Source organism: Strongylocentrotus purpuratus, unplaced genomic scaffold, assembly GCF_000002235.5.
Source record: "Strongylocentrotus purpuratus isolate Spur 01 unplaced genomic scaffold, Spur_5.0 spur5_scaffold_9, whole genome shotgun sequence".
Lineage (NCBI taxonomy): Eukaryota > Metazoa > Echinodermata > Echinoidea > Camarodonta > Strongylocentrotidae > Strongylocentrotus > Strongylocentrotus purpuratus.
The window spans coordinates 13053276-13073743 of NW_022145615.1; the positions used below are offsets into that span (position 1 = coordinate 13053276).

General features: G+C 37.1%; 1 protein-coding gene across 6 annotated transcripts in view; it reads left to right on the forward strand.

Moving 5' to 3' along the window:
• The window catches only part of LOC105436756 (secretory carrier-associated membrane protein 1), a 38295-nt gene that overhangs the window by 11021 nt on the left and 6806 nt on the right, over positions 1 to 20468 (forward strand). For 2 of the 6 annotated variants that reach the window (XM_030976968.1, XM_030976971.1), the window contains exons 2-7: positions 6832 to 6912; positions 8210 to 8335; positions 9462 to 9570; positions 10385 to 10513; positions 14507 to 14672; positions 17067 to 17168. In XM_030976968.1, coding sequence (XP_030832828.1) covers positions 6832 to 6912; positions 8210 to 8335; positions 9462 to 9570; positions 10385 to 10513; positions 14507 to 14672; positions 17067 to 17168 — 713 coding nt within the window. Of the gene's footprint in view, positions 1 to 80; positions 340 to 6831; positions 6913 to 8209; positions 8336 to 9461; positions 9571 to 10384; positions 10514 to 13510; positions 13677 to 14506; positions 14673 to 17066; positions 17169 to 19716; positions 19859 to 20468 lie in introns of those variants that run through there. The other 4 variants (XM_030976969.1, XM_030976967.1, XM_030976966.1 and 1 more) reach the window with 4 other exon arrangements.

The following is a 20468-nucleotide window of genomic DNA, read 5'->3' on the forward strand; positions in this document are numbered from 1 at the left end:
TTTCAGTGATTTTCTTGTCTACTTGTGCACGCTGGAAGAGCAATTGGAACGTGGACGACCACCAGCATTTGTGCAGGGTTACCCTGGTACCATCACAAGCGTGTCTTATTACAGGAATCATCAACTTTTATGGAGATTGAGAGTGTCACAGTAGGCTGCATTTATAGCCCTGCAGTTATTTGGCCTCTGGACCTCAAACTCGTGATCCGAAACATGAGGATAATATGAAACGATACAAGGACTTTAATAATAGGAAAGTGTTTTGATGTTGGAAAGTGATTTCACTTTCTGTCTGACATGGAACCCTCGCAAGCTTTTGAATCATACTGGTGGCAGAAGGTATGTTTGTGTTAATTGTACTTTGTACTTTTTTTACTTTGTTTCGTAATCTGTATCTCAGTGTTTTGTTTCCTTTTCACTTAAAACCAAGCCGAAATTGTCAAAAGAAATATATTTTAATCCATCATGTGCAATTTGTTTCCCCCGAAGCTTTCATTTTTATGCACGGACTATTAAAGATGTAACTTTTTTAGCTTTCACAAGAATTATGTCTATTCGGTTATTAACTTATTATAAGTACCTGTACAGTATATACTGTACATGTATTGTACATCAAAACTTATAATGACAAAACTGACTTTGAATTATAAAATATTTCATATTCTTGTAGAATTAAAAAGTCCTCTATTCTATCGTGCACAAAAAGTTTGGATACATTTTGTACATATACATGTAGACCTTCATGTACAATTTGAATAATGAATTATATCCTTATTATGCTGGTACTCTACAATGTACATGTACATGTAGTGTATGTCCAGGAATTTACAGTAAGCTACATGTAGAGTGTACTTTTGAGCTTATACTTGTAGCAATTGTATGCACATCAAATGATTCATTTGGCAATTTGGCACATATCAGGGGGAAAAAATGGGGGGGGGGGGGGGGGAGGGGCTACTTTTCAAGCTTGCTTGCATGAAAATAACACTTTAATTTGTTTTGTATTGAACTCTATGCAAAATTTTGGGGCTCTGTTATGACTTTTGGGAGCTCTTTTTTAGCATATTGGGGGCTAATTTACTCGAACCCCCTTTTTTTTCTTCTTCACCGATATATATCTTGTATTTGTAATTAATAGAGGTCATTACAGTATAAAAAACTTTATTTTGAAATAACTTTCTGTTTATTAAATTTGCATTGGCATTTTCAGTATTAGAGAGAATCTGAAACTACATGTACATGTAAGAGGCACTAGTTACAAATTTAAAGTAGTATTAACAAGAATCTGAAACTACAGTAAGAGGCACTACAAATTTAAAGTAGTATTAGCACAAGCCTTCTTCATTCCATCACTCCTGCTTTTTATGCCTTTAATTCTAATCCACAAATATCCCCATCATAGACCTTGCACTCGCATAGACCAGAATCAATATTCTATATTTTTGATGCCATGCATGAGATACAGCTGCAGTGTATCATGAATATTCACAGCTGCTCAAGGCTGCCTGTTAGCACACTATTTGAAATGCTAATAAAGAGATGCGTGCAATCCCCATTGGGCATACACACGATAAGGTGCCATTCCAGTAGAGCGTGCCGCTCGATCGGTCGTGTATTGGTTGTACATGTCATGTACGATGATTTTATTTCGCTGTCGTGCTTGTTACCTTCATATAATTTGATTTGATCATTATGCAGACTTTGAAATTTTCTAGCATAAGGACTTCGCATCCGATGTCTGTATCTCAAAATTGATGGAAGGATAGATGTTGTTCTTGTGATTTTTGTTATTGATTGCACAGACTGCTATATAGTGCTACAAGCTCGTCAATGTCCCTGATGACATTTACTCTGATCAACTTTACATGTAGGCCTATATGTATACAGTGTATGAGAGCCGACTGCAGAGGAGTGCATCCTCATGATGATGCGTGATGTTTGTTGGAATTTGACCAAATTCAGAATAGAAATTGTTTGACTGACGGATATATTTATTTTCGTTTACATCAACCATCAATATGATTGGACAAGAGTATATAGTAAGTTTTGTGTTTTTGATACAGAAAAATAAGGTTTCCTTTGATTCTCATATTTTACCTGTTTCTGTGTTACTTACCGGTATACATACCGGTATACATGTACATACATTCAAACCCTGTTTTGTGACCACCTGTATAGAAAGACCACCTGTCCATATAGACTGTATTTTCCGTTTTCCTTGGAAAGTGTTTCCCATTGAAACATGGATGATTACAGGAACCTGTACATTCATGTACATACAGTATGCACACTTTAAAGGCCACCCTCTCACAAAGACAGCGCCTCTTTCCTAAGAATGGTCATGATCATTCAAGTTTCACTGTCTGATGATCAGTTTCAGTCGTGAAAAGGGAAATTGGAATGAAAAGTGTTAAATACAAATGTTCTCATATTGACCTACATGTACTGTACATGTGCCTGGTATTTTTGATACTGTGTATATATGATTTCTGATTTTTGTTTAAGAATCTTAATTAAGAACTCACAATTGAGGCTATCGGTCATGTCTTTCTGACTCTTTGATGACGTTCACAAATATGATTATGATGGTAATATATATTACAGGTACAATTGTTATTTCTTGGGGTGAGGTTTTCTTTATTGAATTCATGTCTAGTCTACAGTGTATACTAGCTGCTCATGGTGTATTGGCAATCATGTCATATGACACTCTGATCATATAGTGAGTCATACTTCTTACATACACTGTACAAAGAGTTGAGTCCTTAGTCATAATAGTGCGATTAACTATGCATGACAAACATAGCAGAATAACCAGGCAGTCGGTGTGCTACCTGTGTGCTGTATGGAATGAAGTGCGCATGAAAGCAATTGTTAAACAGTAGGCTTTGGATGTCGTCATCTTTTATGCAGGACACTATAGACCCATTTACACAACCCAAAACCATGTTGAAAACCATCATTTTTTTGTTGATTGCCATTAATTACACTACTGGAAAAGACCCATAAAAAACGTTGGTGTTTGTTCATTCTGTTTTGGGGGGTAGGTAGTGTGCATGCGCAACATGTCGCTGCTCTACATCGTACATGCAATTGCACGGAAGCAAGGAGAGTCACGTGACCAAAATCTGGAATCATTCACCGATGTTTTGACAGCTTTGTCTAACAACTTCTGACAAAACATAGGAATTTGAGAAAAAATCAATGATTTTTGCTTGCAGCTTTTGTCTACCGGTAGTCGTTCTGACCAACCCCAGTTGAGGGGATACAATGAAATTAAAATATATCTCTTAACAAATCAGCACCCCAAAAAATAATTACTGTAAAGTAGATTTAAATGAGATGATGGTTTTGATGTTTAAATGTTTGCCTACATATTCAAGTAGAGACCATTTTTTAATACATTAAAAAAAAATCTGTTGAAATTTGAGATCCGGAACGGTTGTTAACTCTGTGCTAGAATGTATTCATTTCTGAATCTGATACCCCTTTCAAACTGACCTGATTTTCATCGGATGCATCCGGACGCATCCGATGAAACGGCCACTATGAATGCTACAGAGGAGAAAAAGCCTATTAAATAGCCGATGAAAAGAAGAGAAATAGGCGATTAAATTCTCCTGCTCAAGAGCAGGAGAAATTCTCATTCTATCGGTGTGCGCTTTATTGTAACCAGCTGTGTTTGTTGACTCTTTGTTGAACGTGCTGCATGCCAGCTAGATGGGGCGTGGGCTTAATAATTACATAATAATTCTTCACTTCCGGCAAGGGCTCGCCACAGCGAGTGAATTTCACCTGCAGTATGAAAGCGACAGCAGGGAAAACGGCGGTTTCACCTTTGTTTACATAAGGAAAATTTTATCTGTATTTTCATCGGTGTGACTCTGATAGAAGCCAGTTTGAAAGCAGTATGACTCTCATCAGCTACATTCAAAGCGGAATATTATTATTAATTATTACAAGTACAAACAAAATAGATACATGTACGTGTAAAACAGATTGATAAGCAATGCAAATATTGGCTGTAGAGAACCAGAAGAGGAACAAGCAATTACATGGAAAAAATATATAAGATAATGTCCCTTTTGACTGTAAACAGATGATGTTGGTTTAGTCCATATCAGTTCAGAGATTTCTTTTGTTCTAAATCAATCAGTATTCCCTCCTCAAATTGGTTACAAGATATCTTATTTTCCACTCCATCACAGTTTGGAAGAAAGAAAACTGCAAATTGCACTGAAAATTGCCAATTTGTGCGCAAAAATAGTGATTTTGTATGTACACCGCATTGCCAACTTAAAGACTTTAATGGTTTGTTAGTTAAAATAGTTCTTATTCGTGAAGGGCACAATGCACACCACATTGCCAACTTAAAGACCTTAATGATTTGTTACAGTTGAATTACATGTAGCTCTTATTCGTGAAGGGCACAATGTACACCGCATTGCCAACTTAAAGACCTTAATGATTTGTTACAGTTGAATTACATGTAGCTCTTATTCATGAAGGGCACAATATACACCGCATTGCCAACTTAAAGACCTTAATGATTTGTTACAGTTGAATTACATGTAGCTCTTATTCGTGAAGGACACAATGTGCTGCATTCTGAATTAAAAGATGATACAAAAATATGTGTAAAAGGAGACACTGTACTTCTTTGGGTTAAAAATAAACAATGCTCAGTGAGCCTCAGTCGGTATGCATCGATGCTGTACACCAAAGCTCTCTGTCTGCTACTGAAATCCGTCCACCATCATAGAGGATTGGGAATGCTAATTCTGACATTTCAGAGTGCCTGCTTCCCAAGATAGGAATTAATGAAGTACCACAAGCTTCCTGCACAGCTTCATTATCAGATTTAGTGACATTAACAATAATGCCAAAAACAGTCAGAATTTAGCAAAAAATGTATGAACAATATACTCTAAATGGGGGTGTGGAGATTTGTTGGGGGGGGGGGGGGGGGGTAATGGATTTTTTTTAGCAGGGATACATAGCAGTATGGAGAAGGTAGATGGAGGCCTACTCATCCCATATCTCATTAAAGGGAAATCTGACCTACTCTAGAGGAAAGCAGAACAATCCATGTGGTAGAGTGATGGAAATTTGAATGAAATCAGACAAAAAATGAGAAAGTTATTATTTTTTAATCAAGTTGTACTCACAGTAGGTATGGGCTATTCATTTTGGCCGAATCACAAATGAGACGTCTCTGTGATGTAGTGACAGACAACTTTAATATACCCATTTGTTACAACCCACAAAATGACTTTAAAAAAAATTATTTCTAAAAATGTGCGACTTGGGAGGGGCTATTCTCTTTAAAGGACCTTTAATAATTTGCTGTCCATAACATATTTTGAGAAGTGCCCCAAGCCCAAGGGAGAAGGCACTTGGGAGAAAAAACAGAAATTAATTATATTTTTGTACACAACAAATAGGAGAGTTATCCAGGACTGTGTCACAATCCACTGACCAAACTGCCAGCTTGAGATTATTTTAAACTCCATAACTTTCTTATTATTGGTCAGATTTATTTCAGACTGCGTATCTTATTTTTCTGCCCTTCATACAAATAAATTTATTACAAGGGTAGGATTGCCCTTTAATAAAATGTTACGGTATGTGTACATGTACTACATGTTTCTAATTAAACACTATCAGAGGCATACAGTTCATTGCATATTTTAGCTTTTTGAAATCTCAAATTGGACAGGCTCATACATGCACATGTACTGTATAGTAACATGTTTATTATTCTTTAGTCTTTCACATTATAGTTTGAAAGCAAAATTCCATTCAAGTTAGTCGCATGACATGTACTTCTCACTATAGGACATTTCCATAGTAAAATGTATTCAAGCTTCAGGGGGAACGAAGTGTGTGTGGAATCGCTGTCAAGTGAGATAGTTTAGCTCTTGAGTGTGAAATCTATCCACAAATGTTTGTAGCTGACACCCTATCATCCATCGAATGTGGAGAGGTACAGGAAGTAACAAAAAGTGACTTCAATCCAATTATCCAAACATGAATTGGTTATTTGCTCAGCAGTGGGTTCTGGTTCTGTAAATATAGAAATATACAGATGAGAAGAAGTGTTGTACATAGTCGATTGGACATGACTTTTAATTCAAAGGTTGTGGTTCGATCCCTGACACAGCACCAATGTCCTTTGGCAAGGCATTAATCTACATTTGCCACTCAATACCCAAGAGAGAAATGGGGACCGGGTAGGATGACAAAAGCATTTGTGTTAGTAATTGCCTATGCCTTCACAGTGACCATATGGTAGGAATACACCCCAGGGAGTGGAGATGGTGCACATTGTGCATGAATAAATCCGAGTACTGGGGTAATAATATTTGCAAAGCGCTTAAAGACAGTAATTCCGTATTTAGTGCTATATGAATCCATTTTATTATTATTACACTGAATGCTTGCTTAGATTATAATGTAGAATGAGTATGGTAATGATATGAATTAAAGAGTACCATGAATGATGAATGAATGTAGTATGGGGGGGGGGGGGGGGGCTACAATGTGGTTAGAGCTTAAAATTGTATTCAAATGATAATTATTTCAATAGAAGTGAACAAAATGTAATCTGTTGCAAAATATTTGTGAAGCTTATGCCTTGTACATGTGTACGTACATGTATGTTCAATGTACTACAGTATGTCTGTGTTTTTGCCTTTTTGGTAGTTTGTAACATTGCTAATTATACATGTACGGTAGACAGTGGCTCTTATAAAGTGTAGTCATAATATTGTTTTTAGTAACCCTTAGTCATCCTTTGTGATTTCTTTGTTTCTTAACCCCCTCCTTCAGGATCCATCCGTTACCGAGGCAACGGCAAACACCCGCGGTGGACTGGAGGAATTCAACCCTTTTGAAGACACAAATAAACAGGTGTCTAACTTTCTATTACATGTTCCCCCCCTTATCCATTTTATAATGTATGATGCATGAATGTACCCTTCTTCTTCTAATACCCCATTCACAGTGGTTTTGAAATTTGTAGCGGCGTTGTAGCGGAGCGGCGACACCGCCATAACACCGCTACAAATGCATTCACAGTAGAAAAGTTATCCCGCTGCAGCAGCGGGATAAATATCATGTACCCATTCACGCTGCAGCAGGTGATTTTTATTACCTCCGTAACAAACACGTGTATGCATGGCTCATGACCCGCGAGTGACCCCGATATGACCGGAAATACTTCAGCGCGGGGTTTTCGATTGCTTGAAATTGCTTTTTGTATCCTCGATCATATTACTTTTTAAAAAACTAGCATTTTTATTGCTTCCAGTCAGAATATTTTAATTTTTTGAAGTGTGAAATATTTTTATTTGGATAATTATAATATCTACATAATAATAAAATCAATTTGAATCCACTGGTTACTTTATTTCTATTTCACTTTATGTTCCCCATTGCTGGAGAAAAGAGGTCAGTGATAGGTAAGTAAACAAATCACACGTGTTTGTCGCGGTGTTATAGCGGAGAGCCTTCACACTGAGTAAACACCGCGACAGCAGCGGGACTGTCTCGCTGCTGTAGCTAGGCGAACCTAGCGATAGTTTGTCGCGGCGTTATCGCGAGGCGGTGTTATCCCGCGATAGTTTATAACGGGTCCGAGCCTTCACACTGAAGACAACACCGCGACAGCAGCGGGACAGTCCCGCTGCTGTCGCGGTGTTTGAGGCCACTGTGAATGGGGTATTAGTCTTGGTACAAATTTGTATCTACCAGTAAATAAGTCATGCTTTCTTTGGTGTACATGATTTACATTTAAATGTGTTCTTTACCTTTTTCCAAGGAGTGTTTAATTTCAATGGAAAACTTGATTAATTCTTTGAGTGTAAAAATAAATGTACATGTCATGATACTGTGAGAAATGCTTCATATAATTATGTTTTGAAAATTAAAAGCATTACTGGTATGTTGATGTAGAACTTGCTTCTGTAATACATGTATGGGCTCAACATTGTGTGTGCATATTCCTACTACACATTCCATGCCCTTTAACTTTAATGATCTTGCTACTCTGTAATCATTTGATTAGAATTTGACTAATTGTTTACATAAATATTTTACTCGTGAATCGTTTGATTGGAATGTACCTACTGTACCATACGTATTTCTGTATGTAAATGAGATGATTAAATCTGTATTTTAAACATATTTGTTTATTTCATTTCTTTAGCAAACTCCTGGTTCAAAAACAACTCCAGTAGCAGCTCCTTTACCAGTCAAGCCTCAGCAACAGCCCGCCGTGATGGCACCTACGTCGGAGTTACCGCCGGCCTATACACAGTCAGCTGCTCAACCAGTGAGTATGATGATAATTTGACAATGACATCAACAACGATGATGATGACAGAGGGGATGATGATGATGATGATGATATTGATGATGATGATGATGATGACAATGGCGATGAAATCGATAGTGGTGATGATAGCCTTGTGATGGCACAAACATCAGAGTTACCTCCATGGTATGCACAGTCAGCTCAGGGAATAATTTTCCTGGTATCGCATCACAATTTGCTATGCATTTTTGCATGACTGCTATACAAAATATCTTTTGTGTAGCAGTTTTCTTCCATAGAAATGTACAGAATTTCATTTAAAATATTTATCCATCGGCTGAAATTGCTAATCAAAAATTTGAGGAAAATTATTCCCTGCAGCTACCTAACTAGTGAGGAAGAGCAAGAGAAGGATATAATAGTGATGATGATGATATTGATGAGGATGATGATGATAAGGATGAGGATGAGGATGAGGATGAGGATGAGGATGAGGATGATGATGATGATGATGATGATGATGATGATGGTTATGATGATGATGATGATGATGATGAGGATGATGGTGGTGGTGATGGAGATGGTGATGGTGGTGGAGATGGTGATGGTGATGATGATGATGATGATGATGATGATGATGATGATAGCTATGACGGATAGTGATAAAGACATGGGGAAAAAATTAGAAGGAAGATTTGATTGCTTGAAAGCTGAGATAACCTGTCTCAAATAGGCTAATCAGGCTTTTGTCTGAAACATTAATTTTCATTTCTGTTATGAGTAACATTTCCACTGGAGCTGTACTCGAGATGAATTGTTGGTGGCATGTCATATACCCTTCAGTAGAAAAAAAAAGATCCTACTCAACTCAGAAATTCGAAAAAAAGGAAATTTGAGTCATTTAGTTAAAGAGCAACAGGCAGAGTTGTCCGACGACAATACATCACAGTGATATTATCAATTTGTATCAGTGATCTCAAATTTCAAATATTCATACACCTGTAACTCTAAATGTTCTTCCCTGTCACCAATCCATTTCCTCTTTATCTTAATATGCCTACTTAGAGACTTCTATCAAGATTGAATTTATTTCCAATGAATAACTCTCCTTCCTTTTTGCCCTTTAATCTACCTGTACATGTAGGCTGTTACTGAAGGTGCAGCAGAGTTGCAGAGGAGACAAGAAGAGCTAGAAAGGAAGGCCGCTGAGCTCACAAGAAGAGAACAACAAATGAGAAGTGCACAATACAACAGTAAGAATTAATATTGTATTGTACTCAATCAACAATGAATTCATCATAGTAATTTCCTTAATATTAGAACAAGAAAAATCGAACTTCAAACTGTTGGAAGATTAAATGTTTCTATTCTGCATCGTTCATTGTCAGTTATTAAGAGTCGAGGAGAAGGATGATTTAATAATAATTTTGATTTTTCATTAAAGAATATTTAAAATACGCCGGCAAATCCAGACTGTTCAGTAAAAACCATTCAACATGTCTATAAAATTTAATGCGACTCCTACCCACCCCCTCCCCTCGAAAAAATTCATGTTTGACTTGTTTCACAAAGATGTGAACCTTTAATATCATATTTAGTTTGATCAATGCCAATGTGAGCTGCATTTTATTTAAGGCTGTGATGCATGATGTTGACTAGGAGAATTGTACACTGACACTGTGATACGGAAATAAATGTTATGTTATCACACTAGTTATTATGTAGAGGTGTTGTGGTCTAGTGGATAAGTCACCCGATAAATCCTAGCCCGACACTAATGTCCTTTGACAAGACGTTAATCTACATTTGCCCCTCTCCACCCAGGTGTTAAATGGGTACTCGGTAGGACGCAAAAGTTAATGTAGTTTTCTCAGCATTGTGAGCGTCTGTAACATGAAGCCTGGCTAGAATGCTTCCCAGGGAGTGGAGAATGTGCATACATCTTGTGCGGGCAAGCCTGAATCCGATGACTGGGGTAATAATATATCTGTAAAGGGCTTGGAGACATCATTGGATGTAAAAGCGGAACATTATTATTAATGAATCATGCCTTTACTTTTGTCTTAGCACGAGAGAACAACTGGCCACCGCTTCCCAAATGGTTTCCACTCCAGCCTTGCTTCTTTCAAGACTTTGCTGTTGACATTCCCTTGGAGTTCCAGAAGGTAGTCAAACTAGGCTACTATCTCTGGATTGGTGAGCATAAGTACTTCATTTTATCATGAAATATAATTAAATGATGTTCAGGGTGCTATATGAACTTTAAAAGATCTTTGTTCCCCAAGGCTTAGGTGTGTAGAGGAGTTCAGAGTTGTAATTGGCTGTGTGCAATAACTGAGTTCGTAATTAATATAATTACTGTAATAATAACCATTGAGACGAATATTCGTATCAAGCTCATGAGAGTTATGTAATCAGTATTCATTTATGCACCGACACTACATATATCTGATACACAGGTGAAAGTATTCTTCTCAAGAGGCAAACAAAAGCTATTCATGAAGGTCCTCCATCACTCGACAGTGATTATTCTAAAATGCCCAAGTGGGACGTATCCATCGTGTAAAAGATATGTGGATATTGTGGAGGAGCTATTTACGAACTGGCTTATTCATTTTCTAGAAGGTATCTACAAAAATTAGATATTAAATACTCCACTTATTAGCTTCATCCATTAGATGTCAATGTTTTAGAGCTTTGGGGAAGTATGACTGGGGTATTACTGGGTTAGATAGCATTTAATAATAATAATAATAATAGCCTAATAGTCCACTCCAAATTTTTTATTAAACCGAAACGGAAATTCTTTTTGCCCAATTGATCGTGAGCCCGGCAGCCACTGAGCAGCGCCAGATCGACGTTGCTCTATCCCTTATTGTTGAACGCCAAACAAGGTAGCAACAACTCCCATCTTTTAACGTCTTTTGGTATGACGCGGCCGGGGTTCGAACCCACGACCTCCTGGTTGTGAGGCGGACGCTCTACTGACTGAGCCAACACTCCGGTACAAATTTGCCAATACGCATGAAGATTGAAGGATTAAAAAAAGAGAGTAAATCTTTGACTCAGAGATGTTGTGGAATGAAATACCAGGATTATTTCTAGCACTAATTTGGGATAGCCTACATGTACTCATTCTTACTTGTGTAATACTCGATACCTATTTTCAGCTCTGATTAGTGATCTACGTCCAATTTCATGCTCTGTTTGCTGATTGTTTTTCTATTAGGAAAATTAAAGTTATGCTAAAACGAAATGCAGGAATAGATTAAGTAGCATTAAATAGCACCCTGTACATTTATTTGATTTGACGTAGTAACAGGTTATTGCTGAAATTTATATACATGTTTATCGATTCTTGCACTTAAAAAGAGAAAATAACTGCTTTGTGCCTAACTCACTGTTTAAAAAAAAATGTGAAAGTCTCTTTCAAAGTATACCAGTACTCAGTATGTACTTGGTCTTTATGATTTTGTCAGGAAGATTTGAAGTGGGGTATTACATGTGCAGAACAAAATACTATGAACAACAATTTATTGTAAATAGTTGCAGGGCTCTGCTTAACTGGCAACTACGACATCTACATGTATGTGCACCAGAAAATCAAAGCTGAGCAGATTATTGCTGGAACTACCAAAATCCAAGAGGAAAATGATACAAAAAGAAGTCAGGAATATATAGAAATTAATGGATCATTGTAGGAAAACGGTCATGGATTGTGTTTCAAGATGTGATTGATAACATGGTAATATCTAAAGCACAATTCAGACGAGATGATCTTTTTAAATAATGATGATTATGATAAAAAGATTATTGATAATTCTCTTTTACTTTTCGACAAATATTTCATGTTATAAGTTACTGTTCGCGATATTGTCGTTTGTTGTTATTGGAAAATTAGCTTTGATAATCAAGTAATATGTGTTGTCTTCACAACAGGCCAACATTTTTATGCCTCCGTTACGAAGTAGCCGGAGGCATTATGTTTTCGGGTTGTCCGTCCGTCCGTACGTCCGTCCGTACGTACGTCTGTACGTACGTACGTACGTCTGTACGTACGTACGTCCCGTTCTCGTGATCGCGTTATCTGAAGAACTGGTTGATGGATTCCTGCCAAACTTTGGTCATGTATGTATCTTGTAGAGCCGATGAACTGATTAGATTTTGGGGTTACGAGGTCAAAGGTCAAAGGTCACAGGGCTCATTATGTATGCAAAACGAGCTCGTGATCGCGTTATCTGAAGAACTGGTTGATGGATTGCTGCCAAACTTTGGTCATGTATGTATCTTGTAGAGCCGATGAACTGATTAGATTTTGGGGTCACGAGGTCAAAGGTCAAAGGTCACAGGGCTCATTATGTATGCAAAACGAGCTCGTGATCGCATTATCTGAAGAACCGATTGATGGATTGCTGCCAAACTTAGGTCATGTATGTTACTTGCAAAGCCAAAAAACTGATTAGATTTTGAGGTCACGAGGTCAAAGGTCAAAGGCCACAGGGCTCATTATGTATGCAAAACGAGCTTGTGATCGCGTTATCTGAAGAACCGATTGATGGATTGCTGCCAAACTTAGGTCATGTATGTTACTTGCAGAGCCGATGAACTGATTAGATGTAGGGGTCACAAGGTCAAAGTTCAAAGATCACAGGGCACATTATGTATGCAAAAACAGCTCGTGATCGCGTTATCTCAAGAACCGATTGATGGATTCCTGCCAACTTAGGTCATGTATGTTTCTTGCAGAGCCAATGAACTGAGTAGATTCTTGGTTCATAAGGTCAAAGGTCATGGGCTCATTATGTATGCAAAAATAGCTTGTAATCACAATATTCTGAAAACCTGTTAATGGATTACAATTGAACTTGAATTTGAAAAATTTCTTCTGTTTTGGTTTGTAAAATTGCTCTATGACGGAGGCATCATTTTCGACTGCGCGCAGTCGAAGTTCCATCTAGTTGTATATACAGTCAAACCTGTCTATAGCGACTACCTAAGGGAAACACAACAAGTGTTCGTTGTAGACAATGGTCTTTGTAGACAGGTACCTTTAGTACATGTTTCAATGAGAAACTATTCTCAAGGGAAACAAAAAATGTGGTCTTTGTAGACAGGTGGTCACTAAAGCAGGTTTGACTGTCCTATTAAAACCCTTTCTCAATGAAGCATGTGCCATATATTTCTCTCTCCCAGCGTATACACTGGTTTTGCTACTGAACAGTATCTTTGCTGTGGTTTACCTGGGCGTCGCAGGGGGTTCAAGTGCGGGAGTGTGCTTTGGTCTAAGTCTGGTAGCACTCTTCATATCAACCCCTTGTTCATTCGCCTGCTGGTATAGACCAATGTACAAAGCGTTTAGGTAAGGTGATGCTGCAACAGGCATTCTCACAAACACATCCCACCCATCCGCTGACCACACATGCAGGACAAAACCATCGTTTCAATCTCAACATTCTGTATTCAACGTCAAGCATCTGTGGGGTTTAGCTTGTTTCTGTTTTGTATGGAGATCATTTCTGTGCTCCTATTTTCATTTTGCAGGTACTGTCACCTTTCGTCATGTCATTGGAAATCAAAATAGCTCATGTCTGCATTACATTAAAACAATGTGAATATTCAGTCATTATCATTAATACTCTCTTTTCTCCATTTCTCCTCTCTCACTCCTCCCATCTCTTTCTCTTTCTCTCCTCCCATCTCTTTCTCTCTCTCTCTCTCTCTCTCTCCCATCTCTTTCTCTCTCTCCTCCCATCTCTTTCTCTCTCTCCTCCCATCTCTTTCTCTCTCACTCCTCCCATCTCTTTCTCTCTCTCTCTCCTTCCATCTCTTTCTCTCTCACTCCTCCCATCTCTTTCTCTCTCTCTCCTCCCATCTCTTTCTCTCTCTCCTCCCATCTCTTTCTCTCTCTCCTCCCATCTCTTTCTCTCCTCCCATCTCTTTCTCTCTCTCCTCCCATCTCTCTCTCTCTCCCATCTCATTCTCTCTATCCTTCCATCTCTTTCTCTCTCTCCTCCCATCTCTTTCTCTCTCTCCTCCCATCTCTTTCTCTCTCTCCTCCCATCTCTTCCTCTCTCTCCCCTCCCATCTCTCTCTCTCTCTCTCTCTCTCTCTTTCTCACTCCCATCTCTCCCATCTCTCTCTCATCCATCCCCGCCCCCATCTCCATCCCATATTCTTCACCTCCTCCAGCCTATTGGCTAGTACTGTTCATCAACCTGTGGATGAGCCTCGCCTACTTTGCCGGTATTGGGGGATCAGGAGCGGGGCTCTGTTTTGGATTGGCCATCCTCTTTATGGTCCTACATACTCCATTTTCCTTCGTCTGTTGGTTCCGGCCATTATACAAAGCTTTCAGGTATTGTTCATTAACGTTACACCTTCACAATTCAAATGCATTATCAAACTTCAAACCCATCGCCATTTGTCATTGATTTTTTTAAAGCTTTGTAAAGTGAAAAATGTAGTTGATTACTTCATACCTATCAATTTTGAAATTTTGGAGTACAGAAGCTTGAAAATGCTGTAAAAAGGAAAACTTTGTTAGATTGATTTTGATTAGATTGATGTCTACTGAGAAAATATGTCTAGGTTACAAGACACAGGATCTTGTCAAGTTTATTTTTTATTTGTTATAATACACAAGGAGGAGCACCCAGACCTTCATCTTGTTTTAATCTTGTCCTTCACCAAGGACCTTTCTTGTAAAGAGGTGATTCCATCTGAACCAATCTTTAATCCTCCATTTGCTGAAATGTGCATTGACTTGGGAAGAGTGGGACCAAAACCTGGGAGCACTACACTATCAGACTGTGATCCGATTTTTGAAAAATTTGCAATAGCACCTGACGTGAACTTCAAACTTGTAAAAATCTTACTTATTGAGGATCTCAATGGTCACCTCACTAATAAATTCTAAATTTCGATTGATTTCAAGCTTTATTGGAGGAGGAAGAGCTAAATTAGCTCAGAATCCTAGTTGCGTGAGACCAGGAGTGCGATTGTCTTCGATTAGTAGCGGCTTTGGGTCTTTATTCTGAATAGAAAGCTTAAATGCACAAGAATTCTGGTTGTTAATGGTACCATTCAATTCATGAATACTAAGTTTGTTTAGATTTCTGTATCAATTTCTTCAAAAATCGGATCGCAGGAGGAGGGTAAAGTGTGCATTAGGCATATGATTGAAGGTTTGGATCAATCCAGCTCTTTGTAATATAGGCCCCTGGTCATTATTATCTCTAAACAAAGTTGAAACTCAGAAATCCTCTACAGTGTGAGTCAAAAAAAAGTTTACACCTAGAAAATTGCTAATTATTTTTTAAATCATCTATGAATAGTTAATTATTATACGTCTTATGAAAGCGTGTTTTATCCCAAATCATTTGGTATCATTTTTGTGTGGTATGTGTTCACGCTTGGATGAACAGGAGGCATTGTTTGCGAGAGTGCAAAAATCGACTTGCGCCAAAGGTGATTATGTGATGTTTAAATAAAACAATTGGGATTTGCGTGTTAATTTGTTCTTTGCAGATTCACATAACATCCCTAGCAAAATTAATCATGCCACACATGTGTGACTTTGCTTCAAAAAGCATATGCAATGCATTTCATTTGATACATTCAATTAATTCTCTCACTCCGCTAATCCCAACATAATACATAGTGTAGGCATCACTTTGGTGCAAGTCGATTTTTGCACTCTTGCAAACAATGCCTCCTGTTCATCCAAGCGTGAACACATATCACACAAAAATGGTACCAAATGATTTGGGATAAAACACTCTTTCATAAGATGTATAATAATTAACTGTTCATATATGATTTTAGAAATAATTAGCAATTTTCTAGGTGTAAACTTTTTTTGACTCACACTGTATATTGTAATCTTTCAGTCCCAGTGGTACTCTGTACTTTTAAGCATCCTTACCCATTGCATAGGAGGCCTAAAATGAATTGAATACCTGGTAGAAAAAAAAAAATCATTAATTTATTTCAGTGTGATTTAATTGCTTGTGATGTGATTAAATAGTTATATGCACTGTGCGTGTACATGAACATTATACATCTACATCTAAATCCACATGTATGATCTGTCATGAAATTACGTATCATTTCATTATTTGTAATATGAAAAATAAAGAAAATCACATTCATGGCTTTTAAGGTATCATTAGAGGTTTGTTCATGGACCATGAGGCAGCATCTATATATCAACTTCATTATCACTACGATTTGAATGAACCAGTATAATTTCATAACTGTTATTATTATTTGATAAGGAAGATATACCCTTTTGATTGATACAAAGAAAATGAATGTCCTACATTGCATGCAAAACGAAATCTGTCTACATGGACAAAATATGTACATGTACCTGTAATTAAAATGATAAAAAATATACAAATATGAAAAATAAGAAAAAAAAAAGCTCCAAGAGATCTGTAAAGGAAAATGAAATAAGAAAAATTGAGATGCCTTATTGACATACAGGTAAAATTGATGTGAAATTGGAGGTTAATAGAGTTCCAAAAATGATGAAAAGAAAAATGATGAAGTTTTTGAATGATTACTGTAACTGATGTTATTTTTATAGAGTTGATTTATATGCCTTTATTTAAATAGTGAGAAGCAAAGGGGATTTACATGTAGATTTTAATCCGTCCTGATCTTTTGTTCAGCTTGTAAAATTATTTGATATTTATCCTCCCTTTAACTAAGCTTCTTTTATCCATTTCTCTTTTCGTCGTTACAGGAGTGACAGCTCCTTCAACTTCTTTCTGTTTTTCTTCATTTTTTTCTTCCAATTTATGGTTACTGTTGTGCAAGCAATAGGCATTGATCAGTTTGGAACAGTGTGAGTATAACTCTTTTTTTCTCTTCTTTTTAAAAACCGATAATGAACTATTAATGTTCTTCATATTGTCCAGACAGAGCCAGAAGAGGCAAAATGTGTTTTCTTTTAAACTTGTTAACTCCTTGGAATGCCATAAAATTGAGGAAAACGTCATTTGTATCTGTTTTCAATTTACACTAAGATAGTGAGACCTTGAAATGGAAATATGTATTCAACCCCTTCCCCCCCCCCCCCAAAAAAAAAAACCTCTAGAAAACATGTTAAATGTTATGTCTTGTTCTTCAAAACTGATAACCTTGAACTATTACCCATCAGCTCAACTTTGCTTGAAATGAATCTACATGTATCTACAGCTGAATTGATGTATCTGAAAATTCGTATTTTGGAATGGTACTGCGTTAAAACAAGAATAACCTCTCAGTATATTTAAGATGTGATATTTATCTCATTATGATCTGATGAAAGGAGGATATACTCCTGTGCATATATACAGGGTCCCCCCCCCCCCCCAAACAGACTATCATACTTTCAATGAAATTGATAATACCAGTAGATGGGAAATATTTTTAGAAGAAAAAAGAATGCCTAAATTGGTTGTAGAATTTGCGTCAAACAATTTTAAAGATGTCCACTAACAGTGCTCTTTGCAGGAAACAATATATTGTTGTGTAGTTCCAGAAATGATAAGTCTGAGCATTGGGCAAGTTATAAGAAATGCCAGATTGAACACGAACATAACATTCCGCACCCATGTTTCTGTTTTCAGGCAATTTTAATTACTCGTTAAACACAGACATCAAATTATATGAATTGGTCGAAACACAGTTTTAGTCATACTGGACAAATTTGAACATCTACCTTGCATCACAAAAACCTTCTAAAACAAAAACCCCTCTACCTAATTTGTCAATCTTGGTTATAGTTTTCATGTGTAAAGACTCTCCTTCCGCTGGGACCAGTGAATATGACCCCATGCTATTGGGAGTATGCCAGTCTTTTTTTATTGTGGGGGGGGGGGCACCCCGTATTTATTATATATTTTTTCTGTTTTTCTTGTTTTCCTTGTTTTTCTGTTTAATAATAACTTTTGTAACAACATTTCTTTTTTCAGGTTGGGACACTTCAGGATTTCTACACAGCATCTATGACACTAGTACAAAGTTCTCTCGCTTCCTGTTAATACATTTTTCCTCCATTTTCTCTGACATCTTGATTTTATCTGATATTATTCGTTACTTTTATCTATTAATCATGTTTGTTTATATGATGTTTGAACTTTCTCTTTATCAGTGGTATATTCAATGGTTTTGAAGCTATTAGAGGTGACTCCCCTGATATTAGTAAATCCCAAATGGCTATTGGCGGTATCATGATCATGATAGGCGTCTTCTTTGGTGTCTTAGCCACGCTTGATTTGTTCTTTCTAATCAAGGTATAAGACTACTTGACTGATTTTACCACATAATCTGCATTTGTGCTACCACTTCCTATATCCATTCATCGTTGGCTTGAACTATAAAAAAAAAGAAAATGATAATTAGCTGCACACTTTCTTTTTGGCACATGTAGTTAAACCTGTCTAGAAAGGCTGCCCAAGCTAAATAGTTGGCCACTCTAGACAGGTCCAACCACATGTTGTTTGCCTGGTGGCTCGGTGCACCACTGTACCCGTAAACAAAAATTGGCAGTAAAAATAAAGAGAACAATCGTGAATATTTATTGGGCCTTTTTTAAAGTTTTCTTTTTTCTCTCTGTATACAAAAATAACTCACCTCTTCTGCCAGCCGTTATGAAAAATTTGTATATGTTACGAAAATCCGAAGGGAATACGAAAATGCCTTCCAAAAATCCGAATTCATGAGAAATATCGTCTGCTAACTTTAGCATGTAGTAATTCAACTATGTTCGCTGCTACCGAATTCTACAAGTTTCTACGAGAATTCTACGAGATGTGCACTACGCGCACATTATTTGGTGTCGTTTTCAAATCCTCCCTTTTTCTGATTTTCAAAAGTTGGCATCTCTGGTGTTGGTATGTCTGATTTATTCCACAGTTTGCAACAGTATTTATCCTCTTTCTTTCTTCTGGGTTAATTTTTGTTGTGTTATTTGGCATGTTTCACATCAAATGTATCAGTAAAATATGGTCTTTACGGTATGCATTTGCGCTGCGTTATAATAGGTGAAAGGAAGGCCGGTTGAAAAATACTAATTTTGATGGTAAGATGGTAAAATACTAATTTTGGAGGTGCTGAGTACTAATTTATACTTCCAAAGGTTGGCAGCTCTGTGACGTCAAGATTTAGTGTCACTCTGTTAACAGTTGTCATCTTGAAGTGAAATATTTCATATCATAGTTTATATATGTACACAGAAACTTTGGTTCAACGTAGATCTGATCTATTTACCTCAGCGGGATTCTTACCGCTCCTCCCGAAGAAAGCTTTCATCTGCTTTTCATCCAACTGCGTGACAGAAACTTCTTGAATTTTCTTCCCATTAACAACCTCCACCCTTTAAATTTTTTTTACCTTTCTCTCTACTTTAGTGGTATCATTAATGGTCTATCAATGATAGGCGCTGGTAGCAAAGGAGACAGCAATTCAGGAATGGTTGTTGGTGGTCTTATGCTTATGATTGGTATCATGTTTGGCATTGTGGCTGTCTTAGACCTCCTCTACCTGTTCAAGGTATATATATATATATATATATCTCTCCATTCATCATCCACCTCTAGAAACTCACTACAGTGGACACATCTTCATCATCAGTCAGTGTGTGATGTTCATGTGTTATCGTCATCTGCTGTCTTCATCCGCCAATATCAGTCTATTTGAACACGATTGCAAAGACTTGCAAGGAATCAGCATCAGCATAGTTTCACTATTAGGCCAACTACAAAAATGAAGTGTTTCTCGTCCTCACCCGCCTCCTTTTATTTACTATTTACTATTCAGAAGAAAAAAAGCCCCCCCCCCCAAAAAAAAAGCCTGTGATATGCATTTTGTTTAAATAGCTTCTAAAGTGATACAAATCATTTGTTTTGTCATACATTCATCAGTATAACCACATAGCACAATTTCTGTGAATACATAGGCTCGGCCAGCTAAAATTAGAATGGCAGCCATCTTGGAAGAAAATTGCACTATTTCATTATTTACTATTCAGAAAAAAAAGCAAAAAAAAAAGAAGCCTCTGATAAACATTTTGTTTAAATAGCTTCTAAAGTGATATAAATCATTTGTTTTGTCATACATTTCATCAGTATACTCACATAGCACAATATCTGTGAATACATAG